The 14,139-nt window shown below is 39.2% G+C and overlaps 1 protein-coding gene across 1 annotated transcript in view; it reads right to left on the minus strand.

Moving 5' to 3' along the window:
• Positions 1-14,139, minus strand: part of XPO7 (exportin 7) — a 77,158-nt gene that overhangs the window by 17,160 nt on the left and 45,859 nt on the right. Inside the window, exons 5-13 of the mRNA XM_057490294.1 lie at positions 12,982-13,074; positions 10,607-10,711; positions 8,888-9,053; positions 8,195-8,268; positions 6,496-6,615; positions 5,025-5,171; positions 4,100-4,272; positions 2,132-2,325; positions 1,578-1,683 (exon numbers count right to left, since the gene is read on the minus strand). Coding sequence (XP_057346277.1) covers positions 1,578-1,683; positions 2,132-2,325; positions 4,100-4,272; positions 5,025-5,171; positions 6,496-6,615; positions 8,195-8,268; positions 8,888-9,053; positions 10,607-10,711; positions 12,982-13,074 — 1,178 coding nt within the window. The remainder of the gene's footprint in view (positions 1-1,577; positions 1,684-2,131; positions 2,326-4,099; positions 4,273-5,024; positions 5,172-6,495; positions 6,616-8,194; positions 8,269-8,887; positions 9,054-10,606; positions 10,712-12,981; positions 13,075-14,139) is intronic.

Genomic DNA, 14,139 nt, shown 5'->3' on the forward strand with positions numbered 1-14,139 from the left:
CTTTTCCTCATGGAGCCATAAAAGGAAAAGAGGCTCAAGGACAACATTCACGGGCAGGCACACTTCCGGGCACCGAGAGCAGACGTGCCACGTGACTTCATCCTGCACCCATTTTTCACGCGCCTACTCCCCCCAAAGAAAGCACACTGGAACTCAGCTGAGTGCATGCTGACTACGAATGAGCACAAAATGCTATTACCATGAGTCGTCTGACATTTTGATAGTGTGAGGAGAGGTAACCAACTCTGTGACCCATCCTGAGTGAATCACACCCAGTGGTGGCGCTGCAGCACTCAAGAGGACCAGCATGCATGAACTGTCTACACTCAACTGTACGATGACACACACAGGACCACACCAGGCTGCAGAGTCAGAAAGGTGTTAGATTTCACCCTTATTAAATCTTCGCTTGACTCTTCAAAAAATTCCAGGGTGACATTCTGTGGAGACTTTCTATCAGGATTAAGGCACCTAAGGGCAGATGGCATCTGAGAAACACAATGGTAGTGGAAAGAGACAAATGGGGACTTTCAGAATAAGAATTACAGATTGAAACGTCTGGGGACCAATACACGCCAAGGTATCATGTCAAGATGTTTGTCTCTAAGAGGAGCATCTGAAAGTTTAGAGCCCTTTCAGGGCAGCAGTTCTCTGCAAGGTCACAAAATGTGTTTCATAAAAATATGAAACCAGTATTTGCCCTTTCACTTGCCTTCTCACTTACGGGGCAGTACCACGCTCCAGGGGCTACAGGATGTGTGGCACTACAACAGACTGAAGACAGATGCCAACTTCTATGCCAGACAGTGAAACAAAGCCACTTTTCTCATTAACTGCTTTTGCAAAATAGGTTATTTAAAAAATATTTCTGTTGACATGTAATGGGCTTATTATTTTAAAATGAATAAATACTTAAAAATTTTGTTTTACTTTTTAATACAGTAAATATTGATAGATTTATCTCAGATAAACAGAAGGTCTTAGAGGTCGTCAGTACTTTTTAAGAAGGTAAATTGTCCTGATGAAAAGGTTTGAGAACCTCTACTGGAGAGTGTTAAACAATCCTTTTATTTCTATGTGAGGTAAATTTTTAGAAATCACTAACTGCTCATTTATAGGTTTTTAGTAAAACAAGATACAAAATATGATCACATAGATACAAAAGAACTTGAAATCCTGTAAGTGGAAAAGTGTACAGTCAAGAGTCTTGAAAGGTGGTAAAAACTCTGTAGTGTCATCTCTGGGGAGAGCTGAAGAAATGCTCTTTCCTACTAGTCTTACTCTGGTATCGCAAAAGCAATCCACACTGCGTGAACTTTGGGATCGTCCTTACACAGAACAGAAAGCTCCCCTCCACTCTGGTTTTCCAAATCTGTATCTGTCACTTCCTTGCTGAATTACTACAGATGCTTTCCAGTGCGGAGGGCAGGCAGTTTTTGCTGTACTCATAAACAGTTTGAAGTTGGACCTGAAACGGTCCTTCGTTTTCACAGAAACACACCAGGGTCCTGTGGTTTCAGGACCCAAAAGCAGGGAGCTTGCAGCAGGGAAATGGGAAGCCTCTGGGGAGCACTTACCGACAGACGAGCTCGCCGTCCATAGCATCTTGTTCATCAGTGCTGGCAAAAGAAACCCGGCCACCAATCACTGCACCAATGATGTACACCAGCCATGTCAGCCTTCCTGCAACAGGAAGGAGGCCCAACAGCATCACCTCAAGTGTTAACTTCACCAAGAAATTCTTCACTGTGAGGTCTGTTTCCTACTACGAGCTTCCTTAATCTTAAGAACACTATGGTAAAGCCACCAAGTTTTACTTTTCTTACAGGGTGCAGCTACTACTCTGTTCTGGTAAGGGTGATGCCAATGGAAGAGTCATCAGACAGTCATGTTCCCTATCAGATAAGGGCATTACTTTCGGAGTGCAGGACTTTCTTCAAGTTAAACACACCCACTGCAGAGATCTGTTACTCTTCCCTAGTCTCCTGTGGCATTTACACACATATTCTTTTATTTTTATGGAGGTAAATGATGATGATGATGAATCCTTTTGGGGGAAGGTAGGAAGGAGACCTGGCGATGGAAGGGGCTTGAACAGCACCCCCTTACACCCCAGTCCACCGCCACTCACCCTCCTGCACTGCAATGTCCATCGGGCTGGCACTGGCACTCTGGAGCAGCTCCTGGTAGGTCTGGGCAGACTGGTCAAACAGCTGCACCAGCAGCGCACATGTCTTCTCGTACTCACAGCGCCCAATAGTGGACAGTTGGTCCAACTGCTGCTGTACCAGACCTGTGTCCTCCAGAGGGTCTTCCAGGCCATCTCTACTCCCAAGGAAAGAGGAAGGCAGCTCCCTTAAAACATGCTTTACTGACTCCCCATCATGGTAGCTCTCTTCTGCATTAGCCACCTTTTGCAATCACAGAGGCCCACATCTCAACACTACCTTTTACTGAGGAGGAAGTGGGAAGGCAAAGCCCTCTGCCCTAGCATCTATGTCCTTTAGATATACTCACTTGTTGGTATCCAGTCTGATCTCAATTCCCAGGCCCTTAACATCTGGCTACTTTGATCCCCTCAGTTCTATGCTTTCCACTTGTAGTAGCTCATGGTTCCTAGTCTCTTGCTTGTTCTTGACTATAATAAACTTTGGAACGACAAGTAACCCATCCCCTGTGTGAGGCCACTGTAGCCAGCTGCATTTCGGAATTCAGAAATCTTCAGATTTTAGGAAGGCAATACAATGTCTCTACCATGTAATATTAACCTTCAATGCTCTCTGTGGTGTAGCAAATACAATATTCCTGTAGCAAAATGTGTAAATACCATGATGAGTCATGCAAGTAGAAATTTTTTTAGGAGACACTAAATGGTCTCATATATTAGTCCATGGCAAGTTTTGCCATCAAATTGAGTCTTGGTGCCAAACTTAGGAGAAACCTTAGCTTTTATATCTTAGATTCCAGGATTGCGGGTAAGATATTGTGCGTATGTATGTCTTCCCTTATTTACTGGTTCCTAGATTTAAAAATCTTGCCATATTACAAGCTCTCCATATATTGTCACACCATAGAATGACAACCCAGCAACCACAGCAGCCCTACCACCACCGCTGGCAGCGCACAGCTGTGAGTTTGCCTCGGTTCACACATTGGGCCAGGGCATAATAATTTAATGCTCATAATGACCTTACCCAAAAGAGTACATGGCAATTAACTGGCAATCTGGGCCCAGAGCCCACACATGTAGCCACTCCCCAACACGGCCTCACTGAAACCAGCTGAATCTGAATCCTCAGAAACAGAAACCATGCAACTAATGTAACAATATTTCCAGTGGATTTCACAAATACTCAGATTTTGAAATGATTCAAGTCATAAACAGTTGAGACTATAACTCTATGACAATTAAATGACTGAGCAAATTAAGAATCTGACTTAAAAAAATCTCTAGACCTTCAGAGTCCAAGTAAATTCCCCTGAGAAACAGCCAATGAAAGAATATATAAGAAAGGTCCCTACACAAAGAATAACTCCACTTTACACAGGCAAATTTTGAAAGGGTCTGACGTTTCTTTAGCTGTAGATTTCTGGCCCAGTTAATAGTAAACACAGACAGAAACCATATGTTGGTGTAATGCAGTCAGTGATCAGCTGCCTAGAATTCTTATATCTTCTAATAAGCTCTAGATTGTGTAATTTTAATTATCCACTTATTTCTTTAGTTCACATGAAACACCTATAATGTACACATTACAATTCTTATCTTTTACATTTTGTAAGTGTTTCTCTCAATGTTTAAAGACAATCAGTCACAGGGACAAACATTATACCGATATACTTTGTATTCAAAGACATTGCTATGGACGGCAAAAAGCGGGGACATGAACAGGATGTTAAAGAGAAAAACTGTTCTTTCAGACTCTATGCTCTCATCTGCTGTTCTGCTGGCATGAAAAAATGACCATTAACAGAAGTAGTTCCAATAAGACTCACATCAAGTATGCTTTTGCCAACTGGGTGTCTGATCTCTGGCCAGCCTGACACCAGGCTACTGGCAGGGGTGGGGAAGATGAGGAGACTGTCCTGGTTTCCTTACCTCAGTATGATGTGCACAGATTCCAAACGGGATGTGATATAGGCTTTGGTGACCTCAGGAGTGTAAGTTTCCAGCATGTGGGGCTCTGTGGCTTTCACGTATGGCACAGAGGCTGCCAGCCGCTGCCAGAGGCTCAGTAGATAGTGTACACTATTTGGGGCAAATTCCCAGTGCTAAGGAAAACCAAAAGAGCAGGAGGCATAGTCTCATTTTTATATGTAATACATTAGTCCCATGCCACTTGACATAAAGGATAAAGACTTAAAAAAAAGGATAAACTTTTATGAGCTTTGTTCTGTGTATGGTAACTGGTCTAATGGGGTTATTAGTAGTTCAGAGATTAAGTCTCTAATGAGAAGAGCTGTTCTATGCTTGTGTGAATCTTCCCATAAGGAAAGCCTTGTGTTAAGTGGTTCTCAAACATTAGTATCCATGAGGATCATCTGGAAAACTTTTAGAAATAGACCAAGGCTCCACCTTGGACCGAGTGAGCCAGAAATTATGGGGCTAAGACCCAAGCACCTGTACTTTTCATCAAGCTCCCCAGATGGTTTTGATGCAAGCCATAACCTTTGAGAACCAATGCCCTATATTACATGACAAGAAAGAGTGGGGTGCTATAGCTCTTTTCTTCATGTCTAGTTCCCTGTTCCAATCTTGCCTTTTCCAGGGTGATCATAAGGGGATTTTCTCTGCCTTGAATCTAAACATGATCCTCACAATTCCTGCACATTCCTCTTACCATACTCCCTGCATTTTTGTAATGCAAACAAGTAGGCTGCAATAATGACTATATGTATAGTCACTTACCCCCAACCCCCCTAAAAGAAAAAAAAGAAATGATATTCTCTTAATGTTAAAACCAGTGAGTAAGAGAAGAGGCTCCCAGGTTTAGAAAGAACGAGACAAGTGATCCAAGACGAACCTGCAGGCTGGTCACTGTGAAGTTAGCTATCAATCGGATGACCTCAGGGTAGTTTTCCACCTTTACTAATTCTCCCAGCTGATAGTTACTCTTCAATCGGGCCAGTAGTCTGCAAAACTCATGGTAATTGTTGGGGTCCGATAAACTCTGGTGACAACACAGAAAGAAAACAAAATGTAACTGATCTGCTATACTTTCAGAATGGCGTTTGGGATGCCATGAGTGGAGGGCACAATCTACTTTGTAAACTTCTGAATTGCAGGTCATCATTCAGAATGATACATCTGACAATGTTTTTAAAAACATTTTTTAAAAAGTCACTTTTTAGTAGGGATGGTCACATCTACTATCTCATCTGTTCATGATAATTATCCTGTTGAGTTGGGACTGTTAGTCCCAACTGAGAGTCTGAAATGGAAGCCCAGAAGGATCACATTACCTGCCTAAGGTTGTAAGGCTGATTAATGGCAGAAAAGATGTGATGTCTGTTTGCTTCCCACTGATTAAAGGAAAAATAACGAAATTTTCATTTTCTTATCTGTCAAATTTATGATGAAGCAAAATTGAACCACAGTGGCAAAGTTATGCAATTTTTACATTTATGTCGTTTGTAGAAACAAGACTCATGTTTATCTATATTACATCAACATTGCTATAATCAATTTATTCCATTAGTATGCTTATATATTTTATTATACTGATATCAAATACTTTTGATTTGTTTGTATATGATACCAATATCTTTAACTGTTGCCTTACATTTGTTCTCCTCTGTTAGCACAGTGGGACAGACTGTTTTGCTCACCACCACATTCTGGGCTCCACACAACTGGGAGAATAAGTGAATTTTTAAAGACGGGCAGAATGGAGTATATCTAAAAATGAACTGTTTTATGATATATTCTAGTGTAGAGAAAGTGATACTTAAAAAAAAGCAGGTGTTAGCTGTATCTATGGGACTGAAAAAGACAAAAATGGCCATGAGTTATGGAATACAAGAGTACCGACTGAGAAATATCTCCCTTCCCAACTAAAAGCAGTCCTGTACACTTAGGTAAACAATGTATGTACATTTAAAAAATGGAAACAAAAACAAACTTCTAATTTTTAATTTCTTGGGGAAAAATGACTAGCTTTATCCTTATTTTGCTATAACAAACTGATCCCTTCTAACATTTCCTGCATTCCTAAAATGGGAGCACACAAGCTCTTCTTTTGGGTAAACATTCTCAAGAATTTGCCTAGAAATACATAGTCACTTAAATTTTCTGAAGAATGACAGACTCAAGTGTTTTCTAGGATTTCTACTAACTGAGGCCTCTAGATGGATCTCCTGACTCATAACAGATAGGCATATACTAATTGTACATAACACATACAAAATCCTGTATGTATACATACACATACACACACATTTCTGGGATCTGTAAGCAATAAATTCTGTGACTTAAAAAATTTTCAATGACCTCACCTGTGGATTTTCCAGTATTCGTTTAACACCATCGACAAGATGAGAGAGAAACTTGGCCCTCTCTGCGTTGTTGAACAGGGATCTTCTTACTGAGGCAATCTGCACCAAACAGGATAATACCTGAAAGTGGGCACAACCCAAACACAACTGATTAAAAAGATAGTACAGCTATTTTCACGACTCTTTCCCCTCCTATAATATTCTTCTTTACATACGCCACTAATTCTGTTTTTCCAATCCCTGCTACCATTATAATGATATAGAAAGATCAAGGAGGGTGGAGCTTAGAATGGCTGCAACAGCTTTATTAAAAGGAAAAAAAAAAAAGCAATAGCTCAAGTTGATCATAATAACTAGTTAGACTCACAGATGGGAAATTTACTTTAGTTTTATTCTTTGGCCACCCCAATGACTTCTTTGATTTTTCCTAAGATTTATATTTAAAGCATGAAAATACTAAGCAATTCACAGTTGAAGTAATGCTTTAGATTGAGTTTTTTCTGTTTTATTAAATAAGGCCTTTTGGCTAACCAGCCTTTGCTATAATGAAAGTCAGACCTGTGCCCTGAACAAAATAGCCTTTCGACTGAAAACATTTTACCCTTTCCTCACTGTGCTGGCTATTTATACTCTATTTGCCCCTCCAGACCTATTTTCTACCCGTCTCCATACTGCTGTTCCCTGGCAGGCAGACCTTGGTCAGCGAACAGAAGCCAAGCTCCCCCGCCACCTTGCTTCTAGTTGGCGTCATCCACTGGAAGTACCAGGAGATCAAGGGCAGGAGGGAGGAGCTGACTGACCCTTCTTCAAGGCAGCAGTGGCGGCCGCCTGAGGTGCAAAGTCTCTCTACCTCTGTGGTTCGGCCCTCCGGAGCCACGGCATCAGCTCTCTCCAGGGCTTCCTTCCTTTACCCCTGGAGGCTCCCCACCATTGCTATTCCCAGGGGGATGTACATCACCACTCCTTGTTATTAGATTCCCTTATTTTGCCCATACCGTCAGAATAGTCTTTTCATTAATTACCCCTCTTGAGTGTGCTACCTTCTTCTTAACTAAATGAAATGATCGGAACAATGCCGAATGCATGTTTCTGCTAAAGCAAAGGTCTACATTAATTTGGGAGAGTCCAACAATGACCAGGCAAGTAGTCCACTGCAGAAACATTATGCAAAACATCCACCACTTTCTTGTGCTTTCTTTGTTTGTTTCATACAACAGTATTTTACACCAATAATCTGAAATACTAGGCCCAAATCTTTTAGGGCCTGGATGAATTTTGAGATTAGAGGAGGTTATTTATTGTTTTAAAGGAGAGCTTTCAAATGTTATTCAGGTAAGTATGCAACTATCCCTTCCCATTGTAGCTCCCATTTGTCACTTATGTAACATATGGTTGAGGGATTTAAAAATTTTTTCTCAATTTCAGGACAATCTTCAACTGTGAATCCCCATGCTGTAGTCTTTGGCAGTTTGAGGTACAGTACAGAGTCAGATGCAAACTGCTGCAGAACTTGTCTGTAGCAATTTGTCATTACATAGGAATGATGTAAGAATTAAGACTTTATTATGAGAATCTTTAGCCTACAAGTGTTATCTTGAAAGGCTAGATAACTAGCTGCAATATTTCTATGCATAAGGCTCATTCACAACTGCTACTTTGTAGAAATGGGTTTGATTTAGGAACTGTGATCCTGACTCACCAGAGGTGAAAACGAAGGAGGGATGGAATGATAAAGGTCAAAAAACAGCTGCAGAGTTGAAGAATCTAAGAATGCTGAAAGAAAGACAAAAGGGCACATTATTGAGTGTGTCTGCACACTGCCAGTGGCATACTTCTGGAGCTTTATAGAGGGAGCATATCTTTCTGCTAATATTACAGAATGTTTATTTCCTCTGCAAATGATAAGCTAATAGAGGCTTTTTGTTTTCATTTTTATTTTTTTGAAGTACTACTTTTAGCTTTTCTAAGGAACAGATTAATTCTTCTGACTCTCAAAGAACTTTAAGACAATCAGGGCTCTGTTCATAGCAAGAATTTTTATCCTCAGGAACACAAAGACAAGCAGGAGCACAAATTCTTTTGTTTGATTTTGTTTTTAAAGTGAGAAATTACCTCACATGACTAAGATATGAAGTCTCTGTGTGGTTAATACAAGCAAGAAAACTCCCGTCAGTTGGTAGCCCAGTAATTAGAAGAGATTTCCCAGGCTAGGTCCTTTGTAAGATTCTGCCAACAAGCTCTCCTTGACTTTATAAAGACAGACATTGACATTCTAAATTTTCTCTGAAGGCGAGCAGGGGATTGCCAGGGATTCTTCAGGTCATCCTACTGATGCCTACAGACACCACGTGGAGCTGGGCTGCAGCCTGTTTCAGGTGAATGATTCTGTTACCTGATCTCCAGCTGGTGGGAATCTGTACTGTGCACAGGTCATCTGAGGACTCATCAGTAGAAGTGCCGATGAAATCAAAGTTTAGGCAGTTATGAGTGAGTTTGAGCAGTTGCATGAGCAAGCCATGCTGACTTTCATCATTCAAATTCAGATTCTTTCCTGAAGCCTGTAAAAATTACCACATAATAAACCCAAACAATCACTCCTCTCTTCCAAGCTTGCCACCAGACTCATGAGAATGCTGCTAAGCCAGAAAATGACAACATTTCAACACAGTAAAGTGAGGTTTCTTGCCTGCACCTCTATCACCTTAGTGTCACTAGGGAAATCCCTGCTCCTCATTTCTATTGATATTTAAAGAAATCTCAGTTTTGACATTGATTCTTTACATGTTGTAGACACAGTGGCCACAGTGAAATCTGAAACAAAAGGACACTGGTGTGTGTTTACTTCACTTGCATGTGAGACTCCAGTTTTTTTGAAGTGGGGCTAGGATTAAATGAGGGAGTTCTAGTAAGTTTTATACCCTACCCTACCCTTCTTCCTCTTTTTGACATTACTGTCACCAGCATTAACAAAAACCTTTCAAACCAAAATCACCACTAAGTTTTTATTTATTTATCAGCAGTGTACCTGCCTAGAGGTTAGTAATGGTTTACAGCTACTGGGACAGTCAGATTCAAAGTTTATACTGTTAACTTCAGTGGCTGGCTGATGATTTCTGACAGTATCAGCAAGGAGGGTTCAATCCTCAGTTTTCTCAAAGCTTTACCCTTCACACCCCTACCCCAAAGGGTCAACAGCTTCTGCCAGGCAGCCTGCCCAACTCAAGGACTGACTGAGAATTCTGAAGTAAAACTAGGTAGTTGAGGGAAAAGATGCCAACATTAACTGGGACAACAGAAAGAATCCAAACTTACTCTAAAACTAAAATTGAGACATTTGGAAAATGAGAGTAAGAACCAACAACCCCCAGCCCCAAATGAACAGTATGCCAGAGGTGAATCCCATCCAGTTTTCTATAAAGAAAAAGCATCCATACTTTGCTGTAAGCGTATACAACTCATAGCTTAACATTTCTTTCTTAGTTCAACTCTATCAATAAATGAATCGAAACACCAACTTTCTATTTAAAACAGGTAATTTCCTTATGTGATACTGTCTATCCCTTCAGGTTATGAAATCTAAAAGGATGTTAAAGATTCAAAACCTGCTTCTCCTTACAGTTGTTGCTCATCTATTTGCTGCCTGTGACTCGGCAGGGGGCAGGGACCCTGGCCCGGTTTCAGTACACCAACAGTGCAGTCTGAACCTGCCTGCCATGCACAGAGGGGCCAAACACCATAAGGCTAACTTTGTATAGGAAGTTTTCAGTTTGTATAGGAAGATTTTATGTGGTTACAAAAAAAAGCAAACAAAATCTCCAACTCTGTGGTAAACTACATTCTTTTAAGATAGGAGCATGGGATAAGTGTTTACTTAATGCTCTTTACCTACGGGAATAGATTTGAAATAGGCAAACAACAGCCTTTCTCTAAAGTCAGTGGTCAGCCTAGCAAGTTTCTTCAACATCTCGGAGGTAAGTAACATGTGAGATGACGATGATTAAAGAGGTGCATGAACTCCCCTGGGTTCAGCGAAGAGCTGCCACCTAACTAGCTCCCACTCATTCTCATCCTTTCAGAAAGACTGGGAATAGAACCTAGCCTATCATCTCACCTGTTTAAGTAAATTGCAGGAAAGTGTGAAGATATCAAATAATGATGAATCTCGAAAAGAGGAGGCTATTTTTCTGTGCTTGGTTAGAGGATGGGTGGTGTCTGCCTGTGCAGAAAAATAAACCAGTCCAAGTTTTAGAATTAATTGCAAAAACAAAAAAAAACTTTCATGCAGACTTCAAGGATTTCCAATAAAACCAACACAAGTAGAAAATACATCTTGAACACTTAAATTACTGTTCAAACATATATAGTGAGAGGATGCAAAGGGCAGTAAGCTGCTAATAGCCAGCCAGGATATCATGTCTCCAGGGCTTACAGAGGGAAGACGGAAGGAGGGATGAGTATTTCCATTGCAAAGTTTTAACTTCCTGTGCACTTAGGAAGGTAATTTTAACAAATTGTTTGTAGATGCTGCTAATAATTACCAGCATGTTGTTTTGTGGTTTAGGTTTTGGTAAGCAATCCACTTTGGGCTGAAGTTATTACAGAATTTCTAAAACAGCCATTATTAGAAAGATAAATGACAATAGTCTATCATATTCTCTTCCTTTTCTGACCTATTTCAAAATGTAGTCTATACCATAGAAATGAGCACTTAAATAAATGGCTGTATTGGTCTCTCACTTATTCCTCTGTTCTTGTCTTTCCAGCCAAATTTTAAAGGTTTTACAGTTAAAGACAAAGTCTTTTACTTCTTTAGTATTAATAGTAGGTATTCATTATGTGGAACAAATACTTGACACATAGTAGGCACTCAGTAAGTGGAATAAAGGAATTTCAAGGTTGCAAAGTGTATTTTTAGCCCAACCACTGATTGAAAGCTTAAATCTCTTCTTTCTACTGGTCACTTCACCCAAGATGAAGCTCATTTTACTTTTAGCAAAAAATAATGCAGAAACATTTGTTGATAAACAAGCAAATTATATACCCCTCTTAATTTTATTTCTAGAAAGTATACTTTCTGATTTAAATCTGACAACCAGAACAAAACAAAATTAAGTTATATAGAGGTTCAAAATATTCCACTTCTAGCTTCTGTGTCACTGTGTTATAATAAATGTCTTGGTTATAAGGTAATTTTGGATTATATATAATACACCATATGTAATCTGTTAAACTGATCATAATACAGAGAATAAATGCATGTTAAGTATGTTACACACATTTCTATTGTTTTCTTAAGACAAAATTCTGAAAGGTTTTTTCATATCAACTTTGATGTATTTTTTGAGGCCAACACAGGGAGAACATTAACAGGGAGAACATTAACCCCACACTCCCTGTACCTAGTTAATGTATGCTCTCCTACTACAAAGGTAATGAGAAATTAGTTGGTAAGAGCACAGGCTCTGGAATAAGACTATGAACTGAATGCAGATATGGGTACTTGCTACTGGGATGCCCTCGGCAAATTATTTAACTTCTATGTGCCTCAGTTTATCGAGAAAATGGGGTAACTACACTGTTTACCTCATAAGACTACTGTGAACATAAAATCAGTCAATGTAAGTGCTTGGATCAGTGCCTGTCACAAAGTAATCACTCAAAACTGGAAGCTATTATTTTGATAATTACCAAGGACAATGGAGATTGCGGGTGACAGAGAACACAACATAGACTTCAGATTTTAACAGGCTGTAAGCTAGGATGTCTAAAATAGTATCAACTTACAGCTACAACTTCTCAGGGTTAATAAAAATGTCTGCATAAATACAAGCAATAGTAACAGTGATGCCAATGTAATCAAGAGCTAACAGCTGGAGGGTGAGTTGTTACAACTGCTAATGCGAGCCTGTTCAAGAATTATAAAATTATAGCTGGATACAAAAGTAAATCACTGAAAAAAAAATAGAGCAAAAGAAAGCTACTGGGGTTTCCTCTGTAATAGTTTGTGACATCAGTGACTATTTAAAAAATTATTTGGTATTTAGCAGAATACTTTATGCATTCTGAAAAGATTCCCAGCAAAACCTGTAGCAATAGCACATGGGAATGGATTTTTAATTGATTATAAACATATACAGCAGAAAAGCCAACAAATGATGCTGGTTCTACTTTTCTAACCCTTTTTGGACTCATTCTTTCATTAGCAAAGCAATTACTTCATTAAGGTTTTGTCTTAGGATTGTTGCTTTCATCTCTAACATGAACATTAATACCAGCGAGGAAAGCTGAGGAGCGAGGAAATAAAGTCTGGAGGCAGGAGTCCAGGACAGTAAGAGTGAGGTGGGTTGCATTGACAGAGGAAAACCCAATGGAACTATTTTGTTTCAAAAGGGCATTAATCACTTACCGCAAAGCACACAACTGCCAAAAAAGATCATCCCACACACAGCAGAAAACACCAATACTAAGAAAAAATATGGCACTTACTTCAATGAGGAAGGCTGTAGCACTTACTTGATTAATTTCATTGGTTAGCTGGGATAAAATTGTGACGCCGATGATGCAGTATTCAACACTATCCTGGTAAAAAATATTAAGGCAGAGAGAGTTGGTGTGTGCTGGATTCCAGCAAGGGGGATGTAGTCATACTTCAGAAATGACAGAATCCTGTGTTGCTACTAAAACTGCCTAGACAAAGTAGCAAAGAATTGCAGTTTAAAACGGATGCTTTCCAGGATCTAAGACCTACCTGTCATAAAGGAAGACTGCTAAATCTGACTTCATTAAATTGAAGGCCTTTGTATTTAAAAAATACTGGTAAGCATTATGCCAGACACATTATAAGAAGAGAAACTGACAAAACATATTTAAGATGACAAATGTGTAACATAATTTACAAAGAGGCTGTATACAAGAAACAACCTGATTAAAGAAGTGTACACAAGCTAGAAATAAATTCACAGAAAAACAAAAGTAGTAAATTAACATGACAATTTTTTGTCTTATTCATAACTCAAACACTGAGATGCCAATTCTTTTATGTGTTAAATTAGAAAAATAAAAAAATTGAGCTCCTAGGGTAGAGGCACTTTTAACTGTTGGAAGAGGCATCTTTTGGGGTTAATTTAGAAATATTCCTGAAAGCCAAAAATAAACATATCCCTTTGAGTAATTCCAAGGCTAGGAATTCACCCTACAAACATAGTTTCCAAGTGTGACAATACACATACATAATAGGATATTCACTAAGTAAGATACTTCACAGTAAGTATTTACTTAATAGTCAAAACACAGAAACAAACTGAATGCTCACCTATGCAAGATGAATTAAATTATGACATTTTAGATTGCAATAGTATGGAGGCATTAGAAAGAATGACGTAGGGTTTGTTTGCACTGACATGTAAACATGTAAAGCCAAAGGCATATTAAGGGTAAAAAAAAGACACAGAGGAGAATGTATCAAATAATTCCATTTTGTGTCACTTTTAAAAAATTGAAGTATAGTTGATACATAATATTATATTGGTTTCAAGTGTACAACAAGGTGATCTGATAGCTATCTACATTATTAAATGCTCATCCCAACTAGTGTAGTCATTTTGTGTCATTTTTAAAAAGCAGGTCAGTATAAGTATACATGTT

Source organism: Manis pentadactyla, chromosome 1 (genome assembly GCF_030020395.1).
Source record: "Manis pentadactyla isolate mManPen7 chromosome 1, mManPen7.hap1, whole genome shotgun sequence".
Lineage (NCBI taxonomy): Eukaryota > Metazoa > Chordata > Mammalia > Pholidota > Manidae > Manis > Manis pentadactyla.